This window comes from Malus domestica, chromosome 16 (genome assembly GCF_042453785.1).
Source record: "Malus domestica chromosome 16, GDT2T_hap1".
Classification (NCBI taxonomy): Eukaryota; Viridiplantae; Streptophyta; class Magnoliopsida; order Rosales; family Rosaceae; genus Malus; species Malus domestica.
In genome coordinates, this window is record NC_091676.1 from 332,096 (window position 1) to 356,304 (window position 24,209).

Sequence of the window (24,209 nt, forward strand, 5' to 3'; positions counted from 1 at the left end):
GCGCATGTAGTGTTTGGTGCACCAAAACAATGGAAAAGGATACTTTTATTGAGGATCTCATAATCATGATTGTTCATCGTACATTGTGCGGTCGGTTTTTGTTAGGTACTATTTATATTTAATTTTAAATTTTAAATTTTCAAATGATTTATGACTTGACGATGTATGATGAACGATCACGATCACGAGATTCCAGAAAAAGAATTCAGCGAGGATCCTTTTCCAAAACAAATGCACATTCAATCAAACTCGCATGTGATGAAAATTTTAAATTAAAGAGCTGGAGGACACAAAAAGCAGACAAAATCAGGATACCAAAATATGTCGGGCAGATTATACTACATTGAATAATGTCTCTTTTTTAATTTTATGAAAATTTATTAATTTCAATTTGCAATTTGCTCAGCAGTTGGATTAAAAATGTTGAGAAAAATATACTCTCACTCTCATCTTGAAAAAATCCAACTCCACTTATCTATTTCGTGTGGATTTTAATCAGTCAATATAACACTGTTAACACATGCAATTGTGTTGTGTTAAGATGAAGTCATCCAAGTAACACCTTCCATTTCATATGAAGTCAATATGGCGTTTTTAGAGGAAGAAGATTTATTTTGAGGATTTGAAAATGACATCTTAAGCTTTAAAAAGAAACTTTTTGGGACCAAATTGTCAAGATTTAAAAAGAGACATATCGGACCAAAACAACTTAAAAATGGCTCCAAAATGTCTCTTTTTAAAGCTTGACACGTCATCTTCAAATCCTCAAAAGAAACCTTCCTCTAAAAATGTTGTCTTCTTGACTGACAAAATGCCCAAAGCTATTTGTTAGTGGCATCTAAACTAATTAGCGATCTAATTTAAACTCGTACCAGTAGTCTAAATAAAAAATATTTTTAACCAACTTAGCTAATGCCAATCTCTTGAAAAAAAAACGCTGCTAGCTCAATGGTCGATGGAGTTGACCTAAACAAATATCAACGGTTGATGGACGATCCAGATGGCAGATAGATTTGTTAGCCAACACCAAGATATACTAACACCATACAGGTTGCGGCACCATATCCAATTATCCAAAGAGTTGAATTTGCACTCTTCAAACGTGCGCAATACAACGTGGGAAGCTCTACTCTAATTGCGTACCTGCAATTATATGTGTGTGTGTGTGTGTATTAATACGTATAAATAAATACATATATATACATACATATAATTATTTTATATATATATATATATAGATATATAGATATTGTCAATGACAACGTGATGGCTACTCCTGCAGAATGATTGCAGAATAGTTGGGACCTAAATTCTTCATCTTTGTTCTCTATTTTGTATATAAGGAGAATAGAAGTGCAGTACATGCATGCACAACTAGAGCTACCAAATAGTGTTAACCTCAACATCCCCTAAGCCACCGCGCCTGAGTGTGTCAGTAGTCATGACGAGGAACTGCAACCTTGCACCGTGCGTTTTGCTAGCCTTGCTACTACTCGGAATTCTCCACCTCGAATCAGCCACCGCGACAGACTTCACCTACGGCGAGGCCCTGGACAAGACCTTGATGTTTTTCGAGGCACAAAGGTCAGGTAAGTTGCCGGAAACTCAGCGTGTCAACTGGCGCGGCGACTCGGGACTCAAGGACGGCCTTGCTCAAGGGGTAAGATATCTATTTACATTAATCTTTTTACTATATGATCGATTAATTAATATATGGGACATGATTTTCTGTGCAGGTGAACTTGGTAGGAGGGTATTATGATGCTGGTGATCATGTGAAATTTGGACTGCCGATGGCGTTTACAGTGACAATGCTTTCATGGGGAGCTGTTGAATACAGAAAGGAAATTTCGGATTTAGCGCAACTGGGTCAAACCTTACGGGCCATCCGATGGGGCACTGACTACTTCATGAAAGCACATCCACAACCTAATGTTCTCTGGGGACAGGTATGTATTTTCACCTGTTTGGTCACCTATGCATGTATTTTTCTCTCTTGTGATACAAGTAATTAAGTTCCTATATATTGAACTGATATTGGTAAACCACCTAAAACTATTAATTTCGACAAAAGAAAATCAAAGACTTTGTTTAAGACTCCGTTTGATAACTATTTCGTTTTTCAGTTTTCAAAAGTTGAAAACTTAAACGAAATGATTATGAAAACTTAAGTGAAATGATTATCAAACCAACCCGATGTTTTCTAGTTTATCTGATTGCATGCAAATGTAAATTATTATCAGGTAGGAGATGGGGACTCGGATCACTATTGCTGGGAGCGTGCAGAAGACATGACAACTCCAAGAACTGCTTACAAGACTGACGAAAGCCATCCCGGTTCGGACCTTGCCGGAGAAACTGCAGCCGCCTTGGCATCGGCCGCCATAGCTTTCAAGCCTTACAACTCTTCCTACTCTGCTCTCCTCTTAGTTCATGCAAAACAGGTAAGTAATTTGTTTCGATCGGCTGAAAACAAATATCTTACCTTTTTTTCTTCCTGTTCTCAGCAATTAATGTGCAAAAATGTATTGTTTGCAGCTCTTCACATTTGCGGATAGATTCAGAGGTCTATATGACGAGTCCATTGGCACTGCTAAGAATTTCTACACTTCATCAGGCTATTCGGTAGGTGCATCCGACATGTATATATTAATTTTTCCCAACAAATTATCTTATTTTTCGTAATTAATATGTTTTTGTTTGTAATTAATTTGGTGAAGGATGAACTACTTTGGGCGGCGGCGTGGCTGTTCGAAGCGACGAACGATCAGTACTACCTCAAGTATGTGGTGGACAACGCCGTGTATATGGGCGGAACTGGATGGGCTGTCAAAGAATTCTCTTGGGATAACAAATATGCTGGTGTCCAAATCCTTCTCTCAAAGGTACCTAATTACGCTCATTTAGAGTTGCTTTTGCAGAAAACACTTATGCTCATAAACGTTTTCAATAGTGAAGTCCTTTTACTAAAAACATAATCAAAACTTTCTTACAAATCTAAGTGCCCCATAAAAAAAACACTTGAAAGTGCTTTGAGAGCGTCTTTTATCGTAAACATTTTTAGCAGTTTCAGAAACACTACCAAATATAGTGAGTCTCAAGAGTTTAAGCCATTTCATCATAACTTGCAGGTGTTGTTGGAGGGAAGAGGCGGTGCATACACTTCCACACTAAAGCAATATCAGGCCAAAGCAGATTACTTTGCATGTGCTTGTCTCCAGAAAAACGATGGCTACAATGTCCAGAAAACTCCTGGTAATTTAATTTATTAAGTCTTAATTCAAATACTAATCAAATAATTACTGTTTGATTAATCCAAATGTTTTGTTACTGTTAATTAACCAAATTAAATTAAAAATATACCAGGAGGACTATTGTACGTGAGGGAATGGAACAACTTGCAGTACGTGACGTCAGCAACATTTCTCCTAGCCGTCTACTCCGATTATCTCTCCGCCGCAAACGCCAAGCTAACTTGTCCCGACGGCCAAGCCCAACCCCAAGAGCTCCTCAACTTCGCCAAGTCACAGGCGGACTACATACTCGGCAAAAACCCCAATTCCATGAGCTACATAGTTGGGATTGGACAAAATTATCCAGTCCATGTCCACCACAGAGGCGCTTCAATGCCCTCTGTTTTTACTCTCCACTCTGCGGTCGAATGTGTGCAAGGTTTTGAGACGTGGTACCAGCGCCCCGAGGCAAACCCCAACGTCATCTACGGTGCCCTTGTGGGAGGCCCTGACCAGAATGACAACTTCTCCGACGACCGCTCTAGTTATGAACAGACCGAGCCTACGCTTTCCGGCACCGGTCCCCTTGTTGGCCTCTTGTCTAAGTTGCAGAGTTTGAATGGCATCCATCCAAGTTATAATAAAGGCACCCCAAACTCCCAGCCAACCATACCAAGAGAAGGTGCCAATGACCATGAAGAACAAAATCCAGTACAAGCTCCAGGTAACTAACTACTCATAGTTTGACATTTTACATTTTTGGTAACACGACAATGAGTTGTTATTTGCACTCTAGCAAAGTCATTGCGCACTCTTTTCACATAAAAATGATAACCGTTACTTAAACCACATTTAATGACCACGCTTTTTTAATAAAAGTGGAACTGACTTATCTCAGTCTAACACAAATATAGTATTTTAGAGTGTTAATAACAAGTTTTGTTACAATATTTTGCAGAGACCCCTATCAAACTGATTCACTCAATCGGCAACACATGGACGGTTGGGAAAACAACATATTATCGCCACAAGGTGGTACTGAAGAACACATCGCAGAAACCGATATCGGATGTGAAGCTGGAGATTGAAGATCTCAAAGGATCTGTGTGGGGTCTCATCCCAACACCAGAAAAGAACATCTACGAGCTTCCTCAATGGCACAAGGTCTTGCAGCCTGGCTCTGAGTGCATTTTCATTTACGTCCAAGGTGGTTCTCAGGCAAACGTTTCCATCGTAAGCTACCATTAACCTTGTTCCAACCAAGAACAAAACAAAAACGAGCTGCCGTCACATTCCAAACAACGGTTCTGATTATGATATTTGTAACATTAGGAAAAAAAAAAAAAAAACAACGTCCCTCGTGTAAAAGTTATGCATTTGGCCCAGGGTGATGAAATTTTAGGCAAAATTTTGATGTCAATATTATTTGTAAGCTGCAAGCAGCCCGCAAGCGAAAATCCTAATGTTATTCAAAATTTAATAAGACTAGTCATCTTGCAAGTTGCAACCAGCATCACGACTAAGCGGTGTGCTTCACATGTGATGTTAGACTCAAAGTTCGAGTTCGGATATCCAATTATTATGGCGATCTTATTGTGTAAAAATACCTATTTCAAAATACCATCTAGGAATCAAACAAAAGCACCAAGTTGGGCAAGGTAAATGTCCTTAAAAAGTGAGAACTTTTTACCTAATAGTACCAACGGAAGAACCTCAAAAGGTCCCAACAGGGCAACAACACTAGGACGCAACAGGGAAGTGCTGGCCAAAGGTCCAAAAATTGTATGTAATAAACTACTATATTAATGCTCAAAATTAATTCATGACATCTAAAATCCAAGAATTCAACTGTTTCACTCTTACGCTAAAGTTCATGTCGAAGAAAGGGTCAACCAGACATGAATCTGAAGATTTAAGATAACAAAAAAGTAAAATTAACAGCTAATACATAAGTCTCCACATTCTCTTTTACCCCGACTACTCAGTCGTCTACCAGTCGTCGAAGGTCGTCTTTTTTCCTGCAACAAAAGTACAAGATGAGAATCACAAAAATGGAACTTATTAAGATTTATTGAGAGCATTGCATCCACAACCTACACACTTCATTAAAAAAGAGAATAACGCTGCCAACCTGTTCCGCGAGCAGCTAGGTATATTTTCTTCCACGTCCTCTACCACGTCCACCATCTCTGCCGCCACGTCTACCTCTGAAACCACGTCCCCGATCCCCACCTCTGAAACCACGTCCCCGATCCCCACCTCTGCTAAAACGTCCTCCACCACGTCCTCTATCATTGCTCCTGGGAGTACCAAAATCACCTTTTGGTTTAGCCTCTTCCACCTTCAAATAACTGTCTCCAAATTCACTTCCATCAAGTCCTAGAGCTTTGGTGAAGCTGTCTGCGTCCGTGAAGTCCATGTAAGCCATTCTGCAGTTTATGAAGACAATTTATCAGTCTCAACACGTAAGGAAAATCAGGTAGAGTTATCAAAACAGTTGTATTTCATTGAGAGGCCAAATCGACCAAATTTTACCTTTCAGTTGTGCCAATTCTAACAAAAACTCACATTAACCCGAGGTAACTTTTACATTGACTCAAAACTCCCTAATAAATTCATGTTGAAAACCAAAAAATAATCCGTAAAAATCATCTAATACTAAGATAATAAGGCATATGTTAATTCCACAATGAAATAGTCACGCAAAAATACAAAACACGAACAATGACAATTTGAGATGAATCAAATGTCAAAGAAGGCACATAATGTGTAAAATAACAACCACCCAATCGAAAAAGAAAAACAAAGAGATAAAATCGCATATGTAGCAGGCTAGAAAAATACATAAAAAATCAGCAAAAGAAATTGTACAAACCCCTTAGAGGCGCCAGTCTCATAATCTTTGGGGATGGAGACCCTTGTTATCTCACCACAAGAACTAAAAACTTCTTGTAAGGAGCTCCTTATCTGTAAAATAAAACTAGTTACATTTGAACAAGAATATGAGCATCTGACCATTAATTAGACAACAGAGCTAGAATTCCTTGAGCAGTGTATACCTCATCCTCCCCAAGAGAGCTGTCAAAACCTCGAATAAATATTGTTTTGGAGGCACCACGTGGTCCCTTCTGATGTGAGTTGCTCTCACTCCTGAAATTATTATCAATAAAAGTAACAAAATTAATGGATGACAACACAAAAACAAAACAACAAATGTAGCAGATAGGAGTCCAAATGTACCCGGTAGGGGTATAAGCACCCTTTTCGCCCCTTTCACGAGCCAGATCAAGTCTGACATCACGACCAAGCAATTCTGAACCATTAAATTCAAGAGCCTGCAATAACAAATGCTTAATAGTTTAGCAACATAATAAAAAATGATTAACAGCAATACTACAGATTCCGAAGAAATGGTAAATGTCAAGAAATACCAAAAGAAAAGTCAAACCTTCTTTGCTTCTTCTGCTGTGGCAAACTCCACATGCCCAAAGCCCTTGAACTTCCCTTCAGGATCTGAGGCAAAACGGACATCAACAACTTCGCCAGCATCTTTGAAGAAATTCCTCCTGCATAAAATAAAACTATTAGATAAAAGAAACCTAAAACATAACACAAGCTTAGATCAAGGTATACACATACACATCATGTTCCTCGATACGGAAGTTCAGGTTTCCAACAAACAGCGTCTTAGAAGAAGTAACTGGGGTTTTGGGCTGCACAAACATTATTACAAGATTAGAACATTTATGATAGGCAAGCTGAAACATCACCTAAAACCAACTAATATCATGTACAACGCTAGCTCAATATTATTACCTGTTCATCATCCTCTTCTTTGTCGGAACTGACTTCCTCTTCTGAACCATCAGAGCCAGTATCCTCCATATCCTCATCAGAGTCTAGAGAGTCAATTGAATCCTCATCCTTTGTGGTACCCTGCAACAAAATAAATTTACTACATACTATCATCAAACCGCTTTAAAAACCTTGAAGTTTACAAGAAAACCAACATTTATCCTATCCACCAAAAAGAGAAACATTACAAGGGCTTTCTGGCTTCACATGTGACACTAGATAAAAACTACAGCATCAAACATTGCAGGGCTAACTAGTTTACTAGCTGCAACACATTCCAATTGGAATTTAAAAAGAATCAAACCTTCACTCCCTCTGAACTATCATCAGAGGAGCATGAAACATCCTTTCCTTAAGGGGTTACAGTAGATACTTTTTTTCACAACTTCCTAAACATGCTTAGAAAGATTAGGATTCAAAATAGTACTAAAATCCCAAATTCAAACAGTTCATCCTACAGTGTAATTTCTTCAGATGATACAAATATTTAAGCATGAGCACACACCTCATCTTCAGATCCAGAGCTGCTAGTGTCTGCCTTCTTAACAGCCACTGATGGACCCTTCTTAGCAGCTGCAGCAGGCTTTTGGCCAGTAACCTTTGCAGGGGTTTCCTACAAACACAAAAGTTGAGGATCACTATCAACCAAAGGGTACCTTTCCCAATCTAACAAAGAATAAAATACACAACATACTGTACCCCAAATATACAGATATGACCGACTCAATTTTCAGGTGCATGTCCCATATAATAACCCGTAGCAAAAAATCTACGGCACCAAGTTTGGAAAACCAAAAACTCACATCATCATCTTCCGATTCATCGCTACTCTCATCTGAGCTTTCGGTTGAGACTTCTTTCTTCTTTATAGCAGCAGCTAGACCATTCTGAGCAGCTACCTTAGATTTAGGAGCCTAGAACCAAGCAGTAACAAACACTTAAAAAAATGGCGAGTCTATGTCCAAATCACAAATCAAACACAATAAATCAACAGTAGTACATGTGCATCAGTAGTCTTATTAGGAACAAGTGTGTAGCGTAATAAACCTTCACGTCAGAGTCAGAAGACACATCGGACTCCTCCTCGGAACTACTAGTTTCCACTTTCTTCTTCTGAGTCTTTGCTTCCACTTTCTTCTTCTGAATGGCCTGCTCTACACCCTCATTAACCTTCTGCTTCTTTGCGCTCACAACCTTCTCTATTTCGTTCCCGGCTCCTCTCTTACCTTCTCAACACAACCACAACCAAAACAAACTCCATAACCGACATCCGAAACAAAAAAATATCGCAAAACAAACAAACAAACATGCAAAAAATTTAAGCTTCAAATTTTCTCAGAACATAACAAGTAAATCAAACTTAAAAAAAAAAAAAAAAAACTTCCCAAAACCTCGAGAAGAATCGATACCTTTCTTTCCAGACTTAGGAGCTGGAACAACTACAGCAGGAGCCTCAACCTGTACAGATAATCAAAACACAATCAGTAAGAAGAAATCATCGAAACAAAATCGAAGACTTGACGAAGCAAAAGCAGTTCGAAAGAAGCATACTTTGGTGGCGGATTTCTTGTTTGATTTGCCCATTTGGGAGGCCGCTCTCAAAAAACCTAGGGTTTAGGGTTGTAGGGTTTTGAGGAGAGCGGTGGGAGTGAGAGTAGAAAATAATCGATGCTCCCTCTATTATGTTTATATAAGCTGGAAACTGGTGTGAGGGGTTAGGGTTTAGGACAGGTACGCCGCGAGCGTTTGATATTTTTTTTTTTTTTTTTAAAGCTTGTAAGCGTGTGTATCATGCTGTGCGTTTTAAGTTCTTAGAATCTGAACCGTACGATAAAAAGGCCTCCCTACGGCCTAAAATTGTCCAGAAATTTGGTTGGGCTTTTCGGAAAAGGATCCTTTTCCTAGTATACTATGATTTTCATCTATTCATCATATATCATATGATCAGTTTTCGTAAAGTACTATTTATATTTAATTTTAAATTTCAAAATGATTTCCCACCGCACGATATATGATAAACAAGTGAAATCACAGGATCCCTAGGAAAAGGATCCTCCAGACTTTTGCTCTGTTGTCTAGTAATTTATTACTTTTTTTCGAAAAATAAAATTCAAATGGTGCATAGCATTAAATAGTATGACAAATCAATTATTGAGATCGACAATGAAATATATAAACAGTTATGAAAATCAAATATAACGGCTTAAATACTCGTAACATGTAAAAAACAGTACGAAATTATTGGGAAATATCCAAGACTGATCAAGATTTTCTGGAAATATCCAAGCCATGGAAAATGGGGAAAATTGGCAAATATCCAAGACCCACCTTATGATCTCCTATTAATTTAACAAAAAACAATGGTGTTATTTTACAAGGCATGGAAAATTGAGAAAATTGGGGAAATTGGGGAAATTTTGCATATAAGGCTACAAAGATAGTACATCATTTGTTGGGGTTTCTCTCATCCGCCCAAAGAGGATGGAGAAAAGGGGTTCTGCCTTCTACTGTTACCCAAAGCCTCCAAATTTGGGCCTGTTTGATCTTCTTGCTTTCTTCTCCAAGAATGCCAGGATGAGCTTTTCATCTTCTTCTCCCTCAACGAATGGATGCCTGTATAGTAGGGCGTCTCCTTTCTCTCCGAAGAATATATTAAAGAAGAACAACCACCGTAAGATTAGTTTCAAAAACCAAATGGTGATTTTCTTCTGGTTCCACCTTCTCCATATTGTTCGTTCCATTTCCTAAGTTCGTTCATGCTTGAAGCATCATAGGAAACTGATGGCCCAACCTACATGACCAAGTTATAAAAAAGTAATTGATAGTTCAGCATAAGTATTGCCTGTAGTTATGTTCTGGAAAGGTAAAGATAAATGTTATCTTAAATCTTTACCTTGGCTTTTGATTGAATAAAATCATCTAAATTAAGAGGCCTCAACACTGTAGCTGCGTCACTTTTGATGTCCTGCACAACAAGTAACCAAACAACACCAACAGGCATACGGAAATCAGTACAAAACTTTACACACACTGCAAGTGAAGGCGAAGATATTCAGCAGGAAAATCGAAAATTAAGAAAATAGCAGCAAAACGTTATTCCTCCCAAGGCACCCAAAATAAGGATAAAAGCTCACACACTTTGACGGGCTCGTAAATGGAACCAACAGAAACTGACATTGACATTGCAAATAACAAATGCATACTACCTTCTTTTCTTCTTCTAAAAGCTCCTGGACAGGTCTATATGCAGCAGCAATACAGAGGTTCTTCAAATCACTGCCAGAATATCCCTCTGTTGCTTCTGAAAGTTTGTCAAATTGGAAACCAGGTGCTAGATTCTCTTGAGCAAGAAATATACTCAATATCTTCTTACGATTTTCAACATCAGGTAAGTCAACGTATATCCTACAAAACAACCAACATAAATCAGTCACCATTGTTTGAACTTTATTTTAGTTAATTTTTTGCCAATATGAGGAGCATCTACTATCAAAGAATAAGAAAGAATTGACAGACCCACGGTAACCAATCTGGAAAGACAGAGACAAACAATTGGCAAAACCATCGTAACCAACCAGGAAAATATTCTTATAAATAAACCACACCTTCTTGGTAACCGACGAATGACAGCATCATCAAGATCAAATGGCCGATTTGTGGCCCCAAGAATAAGGATTCTTTGACTGTCTTTGGACCTCAATCCATCCCAAGCTGCCATGAACTCATTTCTCATTCTTCTAGTTGCCTCATGCTCAAAAGAACCACCACGAGCACCAAGCAAACTATCAACCTACAACATAGAATATTTAACAGGATGATCAAATTCTGGGTTCAAAAAGAAACCAAAGGAACTAGTTTGTTGTACATCATTTTCTTTTAATTCCTCGAAATTGAAAACCTCACCTCGTCAACAAATATTATGACGGGAGCAAGCTTGCTAGCAAAGGAGAACAAAGCTTTGGTCAGCTTTTCAGCATCTCCAAACCACTGTATCAAAAAAAGTTACAAAGATAAGCATTTAACAGCAAAAGTAATCGTCATCCAGAGAAAAGATGGAACATATAAATAATCTTGACAAGGCAAAGTAGTTTGTTATTTAGTTTATGAAAATAAACTCACCACTACCAGATCTTGGATACTTGAAAGCATACCTTTGATGTTAGAGTAGAACCAGTTATGCTGATAAAGTTTGCCCCAGCTTCTGTTGCAAGTGCCTTGGCAAGAAGGGTCTTCCCAGTTCCAGGAGGCCCAAAAAGTAATATTCCTTTGCAAGGCTAAAAAGGTAGCTTCACATGATTAGACATTTGCTCAAGCATTAGTGCAAATAACGAACAAGATTAAAATAAATACCCGCAATAAGTTTCCATGAGAGAAAAGCTCCGGTCTCCTCATTGGAAGAATAACAAGTTCATTCAGCGCCCTCTTCACGTCCTCCAGAGCACCTACATCATCAAACCTAACACCAATTTCACCAGGAGGTACTACAGCTGAAACAAAGTTGCTCTCATATTCATCCTTTGCCATGTTCTGCAAAATTTTGTACATGCTAAAGGTGAAACAAGATACAAAAAAACTAAAATACGTAACATTTAGTACGAGAAAATTAATTACATGCCTTCAAATTTTGAGAAGGCTTCCGAGACAAAGTTTCTTGCTCCTTCAAGCGTGAAATTGCTATTTCAAGGCTTCATAAAGTAACAAGTGTTAAACGTCATGGTAACATAAAACTTTTAAATACTATATATGACAGATGCAACATGTACCTTTCACGTGGCAGATGCAATCTTTCACCTTTCACGTAAGGAAGAAGGCATGATGACAAGTAATGGTTTTTTGCCCAGCCAACTACTTTCTCAGCTTCTGGGAAAATAAACAAGTAAAACTATTAAATAACACATGATCACAAAATTCTAGGTTTCACATGAAACTGAGTCACTTTCAAAATTCTGGAATTGAAAATAAAACACAAACAAACTAGTTGTGACGTTCCAGGAATGCCCTACTCTAGATTCTTTATTGACTGGTGCAGATCCCTAGCATGATTCAAGATAGTGATATCCTCTTTTTTTGATACAGAACAAAAACTTTTTGTAAAGGTCAAAGTTAAAAAGGTTATCTGGGCCGTTGACTAGCAATTTACAAACTAAACGAAACTGAAAAATGTTCAAGACAAATATTCATATCTTTCGTACGGAATTCATTGCCGACATCCAAATTCATAATAATACATTTCGCTTTTCTATCCAGATCTCCCCTGCATATCTAACTTATAAACTTCAAAACCCCATATTCCAACAGAAATTTAGTATTTTTTCTGTTTCTTGACAAGTAAAAATGTTCAAGTTAGGGTTTCTTACTTCTCTTTGTCAAGATTACACCATTGGTATCTACTAGCAATAAGTCCATGCATGAGAGCTCATTTTCCTCAAGAACCTGCAGTAGCTCAAGATAATTCAATATGTCAAGGAGGTTTGAAGAACAAAAAGCCCCTGAAATAGACTAGTAGTAGCACAACTACATTGCACAGTTCTTCACCAACCACTCATGTGAATTTCACAACTAGAGCATACCTCATGTAATTCATTTAAATTGCTTCTTGCTATCACAATTCTTCCATCTTCTTCAATCTGTTTATTGAATATTCGAAGCTCCTCTTCCTCCTACAAAAGAAAAAAAGGAAGAGGAAAGAGAAAGAAGTGTGAAACCACAAAAAAGAAATAACTAATCCACATTTGTATCTGTGTGTATGCTTATACATGTAAAGTATGTAGACACAGTTGTCACACACGTTTATGCTGGAGGAAGAACAACATTTACCTTTGGCGGATATACGCAGAAAACATTTTTGAATAGCTTATATATTTCATTGTCATCTGATCTCTTTGTTCCTTTAAGTCCCTCTGTAAGACGCTTAAGAGAGAGAGGCTTGAAACAGAAATAAGCAATTTGTTAATTGAAGGAAAAAGTACACAACATAATTTTAGGGAAAACAACAACTATCATCTAAGGAAAAACATGTAAATCTTCAAGGATGAAAACTATATCGAAACCCCAAAAGTAGAAAGAAAAAAAAAATTGATGAGCCAAGGATAAGAAAAATAACATTGATAATTTAAATGGTTAAATGTTTGTTCCAACAGATAACACATATTTATTCATTACTGTTTGTGCCAAGTACATTGTGCTCCTAAAGAATACAGAGGATTACCAGCTTTGCAAGACGCCCCAAATTTGGAAGTATCATTGTCTAGAGCAGAGTATTTGAAAAGGAAAAGTGTTAGTAATAAACTACAACTAGTTAGCCACTAATCAGAAGCAGGTAAGAAAACAAAACAGATAGATCCAACAAGAACGAATCCCTAACACTTACAAATTTCTCTTTCTCCTTTGATCCTGATTCAACCTTGTTCTGCCCGCATATCAAAACAACAGGACCTGATAACTCATCAAAAACTTCTTGCACCTTAGCGACAAACTCCTTGCGATCTGACTTAGGAACTGCCCTAGACATCCATTGAGAAGAGTCTGGAAAATATACAATAAGAGGTTGCTTGGCATGTAAGACCTGCAAGCAATGAAAATCCAGATACAGTTTACAGATGAACAACCTCATGCATCAGAAGACAAAGTTCTTATCTTTTGGTATTGTGTGCCACACCTCACATAAGGCCTCCAGTGCAAAATAACAATCCTCAGTCTGCGGGTCAGGAATATGTTCAATTTCCTTAGCTGTATGAAAGGGAAATCTGTCATTGTGTGACTAGAAGAATCATTACCAGAATTTTCACCAAAATCTTCAGATATATCAGACTAAAACTAAATCCAATTGTTAGTGAACCGAAAATACAATCTTTTTCACCCATAAGATTCATGCCATGATAATAAGCCACCTGCTATTCAATCCAATGCAGCCTTTTCTTTCAAATTCATCATCCAAAGTATCTGTCCTGATTACACTATTACTGGGATTTATTATCATTGATGAAACTCACAATTAAACAATAAAATCCAGGAATACAAAAAAATTAGGAGTACAAAAGCAAAAACAGAAAATGATAATATGAGCAGCCTGAGTATGAGTAATAACATTATGCAAGCCTAGAATTATAACCATTGAAAAATAAAGACCTACACTTGTATTAAATTGCTTAAATTAAATTGATCGTTTAATCTACAAGATAATGATGTCACACGTTGATCTGATAGACCATATGCATAATTAAATTACGTCAGTTTGCAAATTATAAAGCAAATTGTCTGCATATTGGTCATAACATTCACATGAACAACACAACTGAGCTTGTCTGTAAAAAAAAAATTGATGAAGTCTTAAGCAAACGAAATCACAGCATAAAGTAATCTCCCGAGTCTAGGAACAAAAATGAACAAAACATTAAAGAAATCCATATTACCATGTATCCAATAAACTGGTGGATCAGCAGGTTGCTCTGCATCTTTTTCCTCTTTATCCACTTCAGTTCCTGCCTTCTGTTTAACATCCAAAATAACAGCAACTCGATCTCCACTCACCTCATATACCTCCCCACGTTGACCCTTTGGTAAAGGCCTGCACAGATTTCAAATTCATCAGAAAAAGTAACAAGATTTCAGAATAATGGATGTACATCAACTGCAGACACGTATTAACTAACTATACTACTAGAACTACTACGAGTATTTTGAATTTTGTAATAGCAAAACAGAAGTGATACAGCAAGGAAAGAGACTACATGAAAAACAGTTGCATAGCTTCCAAAATCAGAACCTAGAAAATTATAGATAGTTACGTGTACGTACCACATAAAAGCAGCAAACACAAAAAGAAAATTCTACCATTAAGTGGGTTATGCAGGGCATAAACTGGTAGAGTCCAAAATATGTTATCGCAAAGTATATGACAAGTTGACAACTAACTTCTAGCAATGCACCCACATAACCTCTAAAAGGAATCGAAACAGTTGCGCTAAATCATGGTTGAAAACCACTAACATCTTTTTACTTAACCCAAATAACCCTCCATACTTAATGATTCTCTAGACCATGGAAGTACAAGGGTCGAACTTAGGTCCAAAGGAGAAAAAAGGTACACGAAAAAGCAAAGGCTTTCTTGAGAAAACCAAATGGAGAAATCTAATAATGTTCTACTGTATTTCTCCCCCCTACACATGACAACTTACCAACCCACCTGCTACGGAAGATGGTATAAGCATTCCTTGGACCATCAGTTGTTGATATCTTCCCCAATAGGACCCTGTATTGCATTATATATGTCAATGTCAGGTGAGGGCGAAGTCAGAGTTCATTTGGGGATGATATCATCCTAAAGGGTTTTGAAAGACAGACCACAGACCACAGAGACGATATTCTAGGCAGCATGCTTGTAAGTTTTCAAACAAGACCTTAAAAATCAGTGGTTCAACACTGTCTCATCCACAGATTCTGGCCAAAAATCCTAGGCCAGTATGAGAACAACTCATGGGAACTTAACTGAAAAATATGCTAGCTCATTAAATGCCCCCCAAGAAACAGAATTGAAAACATAAATATTTTTAGAGAATTGACAAAGTTGCATCAAAGACACAGAAAAAAATCCTTTGAAGCTCAGGATTGGTGCCAAATTAATTCTTCTAAGCTAATGCTGCAATATCAATTGTACACAATAAATCTGCCAAAAGCCCCTCACCTAGGTGCAAAAGGGATATGCCTAGCTAGAAGCCCCTGAAGGGACCTATAATTTCTTTTCGAATTCCGCAGGTTTCATTATCCAAAACAATGGAGAGAAAGTAGCATTCATGAACTTCAAAATACACCTTCACTTCATGAGTTCTCAAAATTTGAAAGTCATCTTTTTATCCAACACCATGAAAAAGAATTCCATAGTGCAGAAAATGTTTAAGATACTGTGAGATCTTATCAACATGAAATAGAGCAAACAAATGAAAGAAATCATTCAGGACCTGTTATCAGCTTCAACATGTATAGAAGGCCCGATATACTTCACTCGATCTCCTAAAAAAGATGAAGAAGCAAGAATATTGATTTCTAGAGGACGAACAAGAAAAAGTTCTCATAAAGAGATGAACATGACATTTGCACAAGAAAAAGTTCTCATATGGAACCTTTCTTTAGCGGTCGTTTGCATTTATCAGAAGACTCGGCAGTTTCTGATTTTGAGGATTCGGATGAACTCTCAGTTTCCCCAGATACCATCTGCCACATATGAACCATAGATCATACATCATGGTTCATAACAAGTATATAAAGAATCCCAAATTATCAATAAGATCACCATTTAATTTTCTGAATCACTGAAATATGCTTAGGGTAGGAGGACTGAGAATACAAAACCCTGATGCTCCAAAAAAACAAAGCAGACCTTTGCAAAGTCTTCAATAGGAACAAGCTTCTTGAGGGCTGCTTCAGCTCTGGCATGCACATCATCTTCATCTTTATCACTAGAATCTGATTTTGCCTCGTTACTACTAGTCCAATCTTCTTCGTTACTCGCAGCATTTTCATCCTCAATCTCTGAATCAGAAGTATTCTCCTCCACACCATCATCATCCGATTCAGATTCACAGTCGTCACCAAAATCCTACTCCAAATTTTAACAGTAATTAATTATTAAAACCATACCGTGTGAGTATAAGGAGAAGAGGGGGCAGGGTTTGACAATATAAAATATTATTTTTATTTCAATATTACATAAGGAGCAAGTACACTGCTGTCTAGCACCAAGAGGGGAACTTTGAGATCTTGTGTGAGTGCTCTAACTAATCTTTCACGATAAAGTTCAGTGCCTGCAGATAAACAAGGCAAATGGTAAGCTCATTCAGTTCTACGAAACAATGTCAACTATAAACCTCAGCCACTTGAATAACTTTAACAGGTAATGATTAGATTTGTGGGACCTGTGACCAACCTGGTGAACTCTGAAGCAGTATCCTTCCATTTGAAGATGTCAAACGAGAACCATAAGTTGAAGTAAACTTTTTATGCTTCAAATGGGAAGCAGCACATTCCACCAAAAGGTTTTTGGTAGGTTCACTATTAAAATGAAAAATAAATGTATAAATCTTCCGAGAAGTGATAAGAAAGAGATAAGAAAGAAGCAATCAAAAACATTAAAGAGAAGCAATTACTGAATGTAGTAGGGAAATGTATCCCATGACACAGTTAATTTCTCCCACGGAACAATCCTCCTCAAAAACTCATTTTTGAACTTCTCTCGTTTAGTTGAAAAAGGTGACTCTTTCTTTTTACTCTCAATGGTAATCTTTTGACTATTAAGCCACTCCTTTTGATCTTGTTCCCCAAGTAGAGCGTGTGCATCAAAATTCCTACCATCTTCCTTAGCCTTTTCTTGAGAAGTCCTCCCTTTATCAAGATCAGCATCACCTTTCACTGGTGTTTGATTATCCTCACTTGCATTACTTCCATCACCTTCAGAACTGTAGGCACGTAACTGGCTACCCTTCAAACATGGACTAGACCTTACATGCAAACCAGTGCAGCTATAACCAGGAGCAACACTACGCAACGTGAATGAATCAACGAGACGGCTTCTAATAAAACTACCATGAAAACAGTGGTTTCCCGAAACTGTACTATGACCTAAAGATTGCGAAGAACCATGAACAGTGTGGGTAGGCGTTGTTGAATATTTGGACATTTGAAGTACCCATCTCTGATTTTTACACTTTATTCTCCTTGCATGCATCATCACTTGTTATTTCCAAATTTTACCGTGCTGCAAAGTATGCTCCAATCAGTTTACAGTAGTAATTTTAAATTTGTGAGTGCATCAAAATTAAAATGTGCAGCATAAGAACCAAATATTGCATGAACTTTCTGGGACATTCAAACATTGTTGCATACTATAAAATATTCTTTCTAAAATTGTTTTCCTGGGAAACCAAGATTAAATCATGCCTGACAATATAATATCAACATTTAAACAATGATTTGCAAACTTTTCCAACCAGACGGCTCGCCTAAAACACATTCTTCCCAATCAAAGTTCTAATACATTATTTGCGTTTTCCATTTACCATACAGACGAACTGTATGACAATGCCGTATAACAGAGAAAATAGTTATATCCATCTGATATTTGCCAGGCTCTAAAATATAAATAATATGGAGCAAACTTGTCAATTTTAGATTACAGTGGCAGTGCCCGCCGGTGTACAATTAAATAGCATGAATTTCCGAAGACTTTGACCGTTGCATAAGCTTTCGTCCAACATTCGTGACATTCCAAATCGAAGTTTGCTTCAAGAAGCAAGCATCTGGGTAAGTTTTAGAGCTCCGAAAAGCGATTTCATGCTAACTGCTAAGTAACTAAAACAAACCAATCTTGGCAACCAAGGAGAAGTGAGCGACCCTTATTTATTTTTCAATGCGTAACGAAAAACAAACAAACAGGAAAACAAAAACATTTAATCACTTGAGAATCCATCAATTCCAGACAATGAGAGAGCGAGAGAGGTACCTTCTGTGAAAGGTCGGTTCAAACCCTAGGTTGGTCGGTGGCCATAAAGGGGAGCCAGACGCAGAGAGAGAGGCGGTAAAAGCGTAGGGGAAGCGAAAGATGGTACGAGGCGACCGTTTTAGAGAAAATGAGAAACAGAGGCTCAGATAAGATCTCTCTCTTTCTCTACCTTCTTCTCACTTGTCCTTCCTGGGCTGCCAACCCAGAACCAGGTTTATGAATATCGGTTTTTTTTTCTTTTTCTTTTTTGGATTTTTTTTTGGGGCAAGTCTAGGTTTGGTTATTTTGGTCTAGTGAAATTGGAAGGTTTTTCGTAGTTTGGGTTATGATCGTAGTCCCGCACTTGTATGGGTTTGGGTTTCTTGAGAGAAACTGCATGGGTCCAAATTTTGGTTCTTATCAACAATTTTTCCGGCCCAAACCAAAATTCGAGATTCAAATAGAAAATGCACTCATACGAGTTCGAATTCGACACTGCTATCAATCATTGGACAAAGATGTCTTATTTTTAGTTTGGTTTTTTGTCATGGTCCTTTGCAGCTCAGCAGTTTGGTTTTTTATATTTCAAACTCATCAATTTGGTTCCTATTTTAGCCGTCAAAATTGTTCTTGTTTCACTTTAAAAATTTTACGTAGTTGAAGGTGATTAAGTTGAATGGAGTTGTATACGTAGTAGTTAAATGCGGAGTCATGATTTTATTATTCAAAGATTCTACATCAAAAAAATTGTTTATCATCTTTATTAGTAAGACTTTTGCTTGGCTATGTTTCAAGAGGAAGGTCAACAATAAAGCACAGAACTAAACTGTATTAGTCCTTGGCCTTGCTATCTATTTTATGCATTTGTTTGTAATTGTCGAAAGGAATTAATTATATTCTACTTACATAAATAGCGTCGTGTCGATATGTTAATTTATCTTCAGAGCTTTTCATTAGCTACATATGTAGTATCATCGTACGAAATCATTTTGAACTCTTGTTGAATAAATTAATCACCCATCACCCGCTTCTCATTCATATTATGCTTGAGTTGGAAGCTGAAACCGAAAAAAGGGAGACGAAGAAAAAAAGTCTTAGTAAATTTCCCTTTTTATTACAGGTTGTTAACATTAAAATCGTAACGATTACACAATCGTTAGAGCAACAACCAATCAACCGAAAGCAGCAAATGTGCATGCCAACACGCATGCAACTAGAGAGACAAATTCATAGGGAGTTATTTGCAATTGACGGAGCTAATTTCCTCCGAATAGGATTCAATCTCACTTGGAAAGAATGGTGGTTTCAGCGATCATGGAAGTCACAACATACGGATCCATGTTCGACGCCGGCCTTCTGTCCTCGAAATAGCCTGATATTTGTAAAGAAATACGACATGTCCAGGTATCAGCTACACAGACACAAAAGAATTCATATTCTACAATGCATATACGAAAACATTCATACCTTTGCCAGCCTTCTCAGTATCGCGACCAATACGGACAGAGGCCCCTCGGTTTGCCACGCCCTGTGATTGAGAATGCATAGTTCAATCAATACTAAACTTGTTTTCACAGCTTAACTAAACATGATTTCAACAAAAGGCAAGAAATCTGGATTTTGATTAGCGGTTAAACCACGGTGGTGTAAGCTTACCCAAGAGAAAGTGTGGATGTCAGCGGTCTCATGGAGACCTGTCAATCTCCTCTCGTTGCCCTTTCCGTAGGCAGCAATATGCTCCTTGTGGCGCAGACTCAGTTTCTCGATTGCCTTCTTGATCACGTCAATTCCGCCATCGTTTCTCATTGACTTGGTACTGCATGGCATAGCAAGAGTTCATCACACTCTTCCCTTTTTTTTAACTAGAGGGTTGATTGCATCTAACACGATGGCAAAATTGCATTAATTCCAACTTCAGTTCGAGATTAATTTATCAGTACCTGTAGTTAGCGTGAGCACCAGCACCATTCCAATCACCCTGGTATAAATTGATCAAAAAGAAAAAATAAATTAAAAAATGGGGTTTTTGAACATTAATCCTTGCAAAAGATTAAAATTTAAAAAAAACCTGGTGCTAGATTAAATATTCAATTTAATCCCTTGAGTGTACTTTTATCAAAATTTACATTCAATTTTTGTTATTTAATGTGTATTTTTATTTAATCTCTCCATATTAAATTTTAATTTTATTAATATGCACATATTTAGTTTTTTTTAATTAGAAATGAATGTAAATGAGAAAATATTTAAAAAAATTTGTGATACAAAAATATATAAATACATAAGTGTTCAGAAATGATTGTGCCAAAATATATAAAATTGACTTTTTTGTACCGAAATATTTGTACCTACATGATTGTACTGAAATATATTATAATGAACCTAAATGTATATACCGAAATGTATTATATTGAATTAATGTACCTAAATGTCAATACCGAAATGTATGTACCTAAATGTCAATACCGAAAATGTATGTACCTAAATATCAATACCAAAATGTATGTACCTAACTGTATTTACCGAAATATAATAATTGAATTAATGTACCTAAAAGTCGATACTCAAATGTGTGTACCAAAGTGTACGTAACAAAATACATTATATTGACTGAAATGCATTATATTGAATCAATGTAACTACATGTTTGTACCGATGGATATACCAAAATATTCAAATGTATTAACATACCTAAATAAAGAACATACAAAGTTATTGGAATATATATTATAAAAAAATTAGTTGCCTAAATGTAGACATTAAAATATATTATGATGAATGAAATAAAAATGAAATTTAAATGTAATTAATACATTAAAATAAAAGGATAAAATAAAACATCAAAATACAACTAATAAACGATATAATTAAATGTGCTAGGGACTAAAATTGGATTTTAATCTTACATATGGTTATAATCTAAAACTCATCTTTTTTAAGGATTAAAATGAAGTTTTCTATAAAAAAAATTTAAGCAACACAATACAACAGTAGAATAACAGTACGAAAATAAAGTGCTTGCGGTTAAACAGACCTGGATTGGTTTCGGGTCCAAAGAAAGAACAACTCCTGCAATTTCTGTAATTCTCTGTTCGTCAAGCAGATAATCATATTAACACGAGGCCTTCGAAAAATTAATGTACTATAGAGAAGAGAGTGAAAATACGCAAATTATACGTTTTCTTGTTATATCTTACGCATGAGCTTACCTCAAGGATGTATCTAGCAGCCCATAACTGATCACCAGCAGCAATACCAACAGTAGGACCAACTTGAAATTCCCACTGTTCCGCATCAGCAAACAGACCAAATTACAAAACGGTTTAATAACGTAAAAATTCACGATAATCAAATCATAGGTCAACTTTCGATCACTCAATTTTATTTCTTAGCAGCTTGCATACGTATATACCTGGCCGGGCATAACTTCAGCGTTGATACCGCTAATGTTGATTCCGGCATAGAGGCAAGCCTTGTAATGTGAATCCACAATATCACGACCGAAGGCCTTGTCTGCTCCGGCACCGCAGTAGTAGGGTCCCTACATATATTTAGATACAAGAAACATAACCTAACAGTTAATAATATGCAATCGGCACTCTAAAATTTTGTGTCGTCTTCTCTGATTAAGTAATTAGGCATGTTTAGGGAACAGTGATCGCGTTAATCATTTGCAAATGATTTGAGTACCTGTGGACCTGGGAACCCACCAATTGGCCATCCAAGAGGCCACTTAGTATCCTTTTGTAGAAGAGTGTACTCTTGCTCAATGCCGTACCTAATCATAAGAAATGTTCTCGGTAAGAAGCACCAACGCTTGGATGTGCGTTGAAGAATTTAACAAAAAAAACTTAACAAGTGAAATTTGCGACATAAAAATCAATGTATATTGTACATTGAAATATAGTAGGGCTCATAACAAAATAATAATAGACAGGCACCAATTTTTTCACCAAATCTATTTATCAAATATGTCTTTGTACATGTTAATGATGCTGAAAATGAGTCCAAGCTTGAATAAGTAACCGAACGACACATTATATGGTGAATAAAACTTGATCCATTGTTCTCTAATGCAATTATTATATAAATACCCTGAAACATAAATTAATTCGTACATCAATAGTTGTATGGCCATAAAAACAAAGATATATATTAATATAATTTTTCAGTATATGACAATTATTTAGTACTAATCAAGAATATGGAAATAAGCAGAATTACTAGTTTATTTTTTAGATTATTGATGGCGTACGTACCAGGTTTCCTCGGCAACGACGTCCGGGTGACTGAATATCTTGGCAGCGTCGAATCTTTTGTTGGTGGGGATTGGCTCTCCCGCCGGTGTGTACGCATCGCAGATCACCTATCACAAGCGAAAGACAAAATTACCCCTTGACGATGTAACGTACACAATCCGGATAGATGTGGATGTCGATTGATGTTTACCAGGATGTTTTTTCCTCTTCTGAATGGATCCTTAAAAATAGCCTGGGGGCTGAACAAGCAAAAGTCCAAATCAGTTTTTTATTTATTTATTTTTTTAAATGGAAGGATTAGATTAAAGATTGCAGAAATGATTTTGATCGTGGCCGTTGATATTGTTACATACTGCAGGATGACTTCACTGTTATCTCCTGGGGCTTGGTCGGTGCTTGAACCGTCGTAGTTCCATTTGGGCAGTTTTGCTGGGTCTGTCACTGGTCCAGGCAGTGTCTGTTTTTATCCATAATTTCATATACATACGTGAACAGAACTTTAAATTTAAAGTAATTCGATGTTAGCTAGGAAACATGAAAATCGTAATAAAATTTGCTAAAATATTCGTAAATCAAATATTAATTGACGAAATAGTCAAAAACAACATATTTGAAAGAAATATTGGACGTGAAAAGTGATCATTTTGGCGAATTTTCCAAAACCGAAGAATGACGGGCTTATAGCTTGAGTAGTTAAGAACATTCAATCCTAGAGATGAGGTCTTAAGTTCGATGGAAGGCTTACCCTTGCTTTGCTTCTCAAGTCCAAACCAGATCCTCCAATCCTATAAGATAACAGAAGAACAAAGACAAGAGAACTTTAATGATCAATAATATTATGTAAATTAATGAGAGGAGGTGGGCATGCTATACCAAATGTATTCAGCGATGATCTTCTCAGTGGATTCGGAGAGATTGAGGTTGACGAGATCAGAGAGGAGAGACATGGTGACGTACGACGAGGAGGATGATTCTCTGAACAATGGCAAAAGAGAGGGAGAGAGAACAATGAGAGAGAGAACCAGAGAAAAATGGGGGTTTAGTTTTAAGTAAAAGATGTGACAAAGTCTACCACCTAATATATTAATTTATTTTCCAATAGAAAAGGGAGCGAAAATACGTGGAATTTCACTGGGGAGAAACGTACGGGGGTATACCGTATACCATGTTTTGGCTGGCCTCTCGCGCTTCACGTAGGTTTCTGAAACCGTCAGTTTCCCTATTTGCAGTCTCTTCTTGTCACCTAACCACCGCCACCGCCAATCCTTACCCTAACTTTTATCAGAACGCAGGCCTGTTGGGCCCATTCAATCAAAGGCACCGTTGCACTCCCAGCTGTGTCGAATTTGATCTCAGACTCCTAGCGCACCTCTCGAGCTCGTCTTCGTC

General features: G+C 37.1%; 4 protein-coding genes and 1 long non-coding RNA gene across 7 annotated transcripts; 1 reads left to right on the plus strand and 4 right to left on the minus strand.

The window, feature by feature from the left end:
- Positions 1 to 1,265: 1,265 nt before the first annotated feature.
- On the plus strand, positions 1,266 to 4,725 carry LOC103403402 (endoglucanase 5). The gene is made up of 8 exons (XM_008342227.4): positions 1,266 to 1,660; positions 1,737 to 1,949; positions 2,244 to 2,444; positions 2,539 to 2,625; positions 2,721 to 2,885; positions 3,132 to 3,255; positions 3,367 to 3,957; positions 4,192 to 4,725. The coding sequence occupies exons 1-8, from the start codon at positions 1,442 to 1,444 to the stop codon at positions 4,479 to 4,481; spliced, it is 1,890 nt and encodes a 629-aa protein (XP_008340449.1). The 5' UTR covers positions 1,266 to 1,441; the 3' UTR covers positions 4,482 to 4,725.
- A 288-nt stretch (positions 4,726 to 5,013) lies between these two features.
- LOC139192841 (uncharacterized) lies at positions 5,014 to 5,444 on the minus strand. Its single transcript, XR_011577287.1, has 2 exons — positions 5,365 to 5,444; positions 5,014 to 5,251 (listed from the first exon to the last, which is right to left on the minus strand). It is a non-coding gene; the product is annotated as an uncharacterized lncRNA (long non-coding RNA).
- Position 5,445: 1 nt separating this feature from the next.
- On the minus strand, positions 5,446 to 8,846 carry LOC103403401 (nucleolin 1; the record flags this gene model as incomplete). Its single annotated transcript, XM_008342226.4, has 12 exons — positions 8,640 to 8,846; positions 8,498 to 8,546; positions 8,136 to 8,314; positions 7,892 to 8,002; positions 7,594 to 7,701; positions 7,050 to 7,169; positions 6,873 to 6,946; positions 6,682 to 6,799; positions 6,474 to 6,568; positions 6,293 to 6,383; positions 6,109 to 6,200; positions 5,446 to 5,662 (listed from the first exon to the last, which is right to left on the minus strand). Coding segments are annotated over exons 1-12 (1,287 nt in total), but the record flags the coding sequence as incomplete, so codon positions are not given.
- Positions 8,847 to 9,378: 532 nt separating this feature from the next.
- On the minus strand, positions 9,379 to 18,874 carry LOC103403400 (uncharacterized). Of its 3 annotated transcripts, none has more exons than XM_008342224.4 (24): positions 18,583 to 18,874; positions 17,231 to 17,838; positions 17,011 to 17,135; positions 16,794 to 16,888; positions 16,465 to 16,683; positions 16,208 to 16,298; positions 16,046 to 16,097; positions 15,274 to 15,339; positions 14,501 to 14,655; positions 13,747 to 13,817; positions 13,459 to 13,653; positions 13,297 to 13,335; positions 12,906 to 13,013; positions 12,659 to 12,748; positions 12,446 to 12,521; positions 11,852 to 11,948; positions 11,704 to 11,773; positions 11,439 to 11,615; positions 11,240 to 11,362; positions 10,992 to 11,075; positions 10,694 to 10,878; positions 10,295 to 10,493; positions 9,982 to 10,053; positions 9,379 to 9,879 (listed from the first exon to the last, which is right to left on the minus strand). In XM_008342224.4, the coding sequence occupies exons 2-24, from the start codon at positions 17,809 to 17,811 to the stop codon at positions 9,772 to 9,774; spliced, it is 3,078 nt and encodes a 1,025-aa protein (XP_008340446.1). In that variant the 5' UTR covers positions 17,812 to 17,838; positions 18,583 to 18,874; the 3' UTR covers positions 9,379 to 9,771. The 3 variants fall into 3 exon arrangements, with proteins under 3 accessions (XP_008340446.1, XP_070671722.1, XP_008340447.1); XM_070815621.1 differs by having other exon boundaries at positions 17,231 to 18,362; positions 18,583 to 18,711; XM_008342225.4 differs by lacking the exon at positions 15,274 to 15,339 and having other exon boundaries at positions 18,583 to 18,807.
- A 781-nt stretch (positions 18,875 to 19,655) lies between these two features.
- LOC103403399 (glutamine synthetase PR-2) lies at positions 19,656 to 23,875 on the minus strand. The gene is made up of 13 exons (XM_008342223.3): positions 23,694 to 23,875; positions 23,566 to 23,605; positions 23,174 to 23,277; positions 23,011 to 23,059; positions 22,821 to 22,927; positions 22,252 to 22,339; positions 21,974 to 22,102; positions 21,771 to 21,845; positions 21,596 to 21,649; positions 20,502 to 20,539; positions 20,218 to 20,377; positions 20,029 to 20,089; positions 19,656 to 19,933 (listed from the first exon to the last, which is right to left on the minus strand). Exons 1-13 carry the CDS (start codon positions 23,765 to 23,767, stop codon positions 19,845 to 19,847), a joined length of 1,068 nt encoding a protein of 355 aa, XP_008340445.1. The 5' UTR covers positions 23,768 to 23,875; the 3' UTR covers positions 19,656 to 19,844.
- Between the last annotated feature and the right edge of the window lie 334 nt (positions 23,876 to 24,209).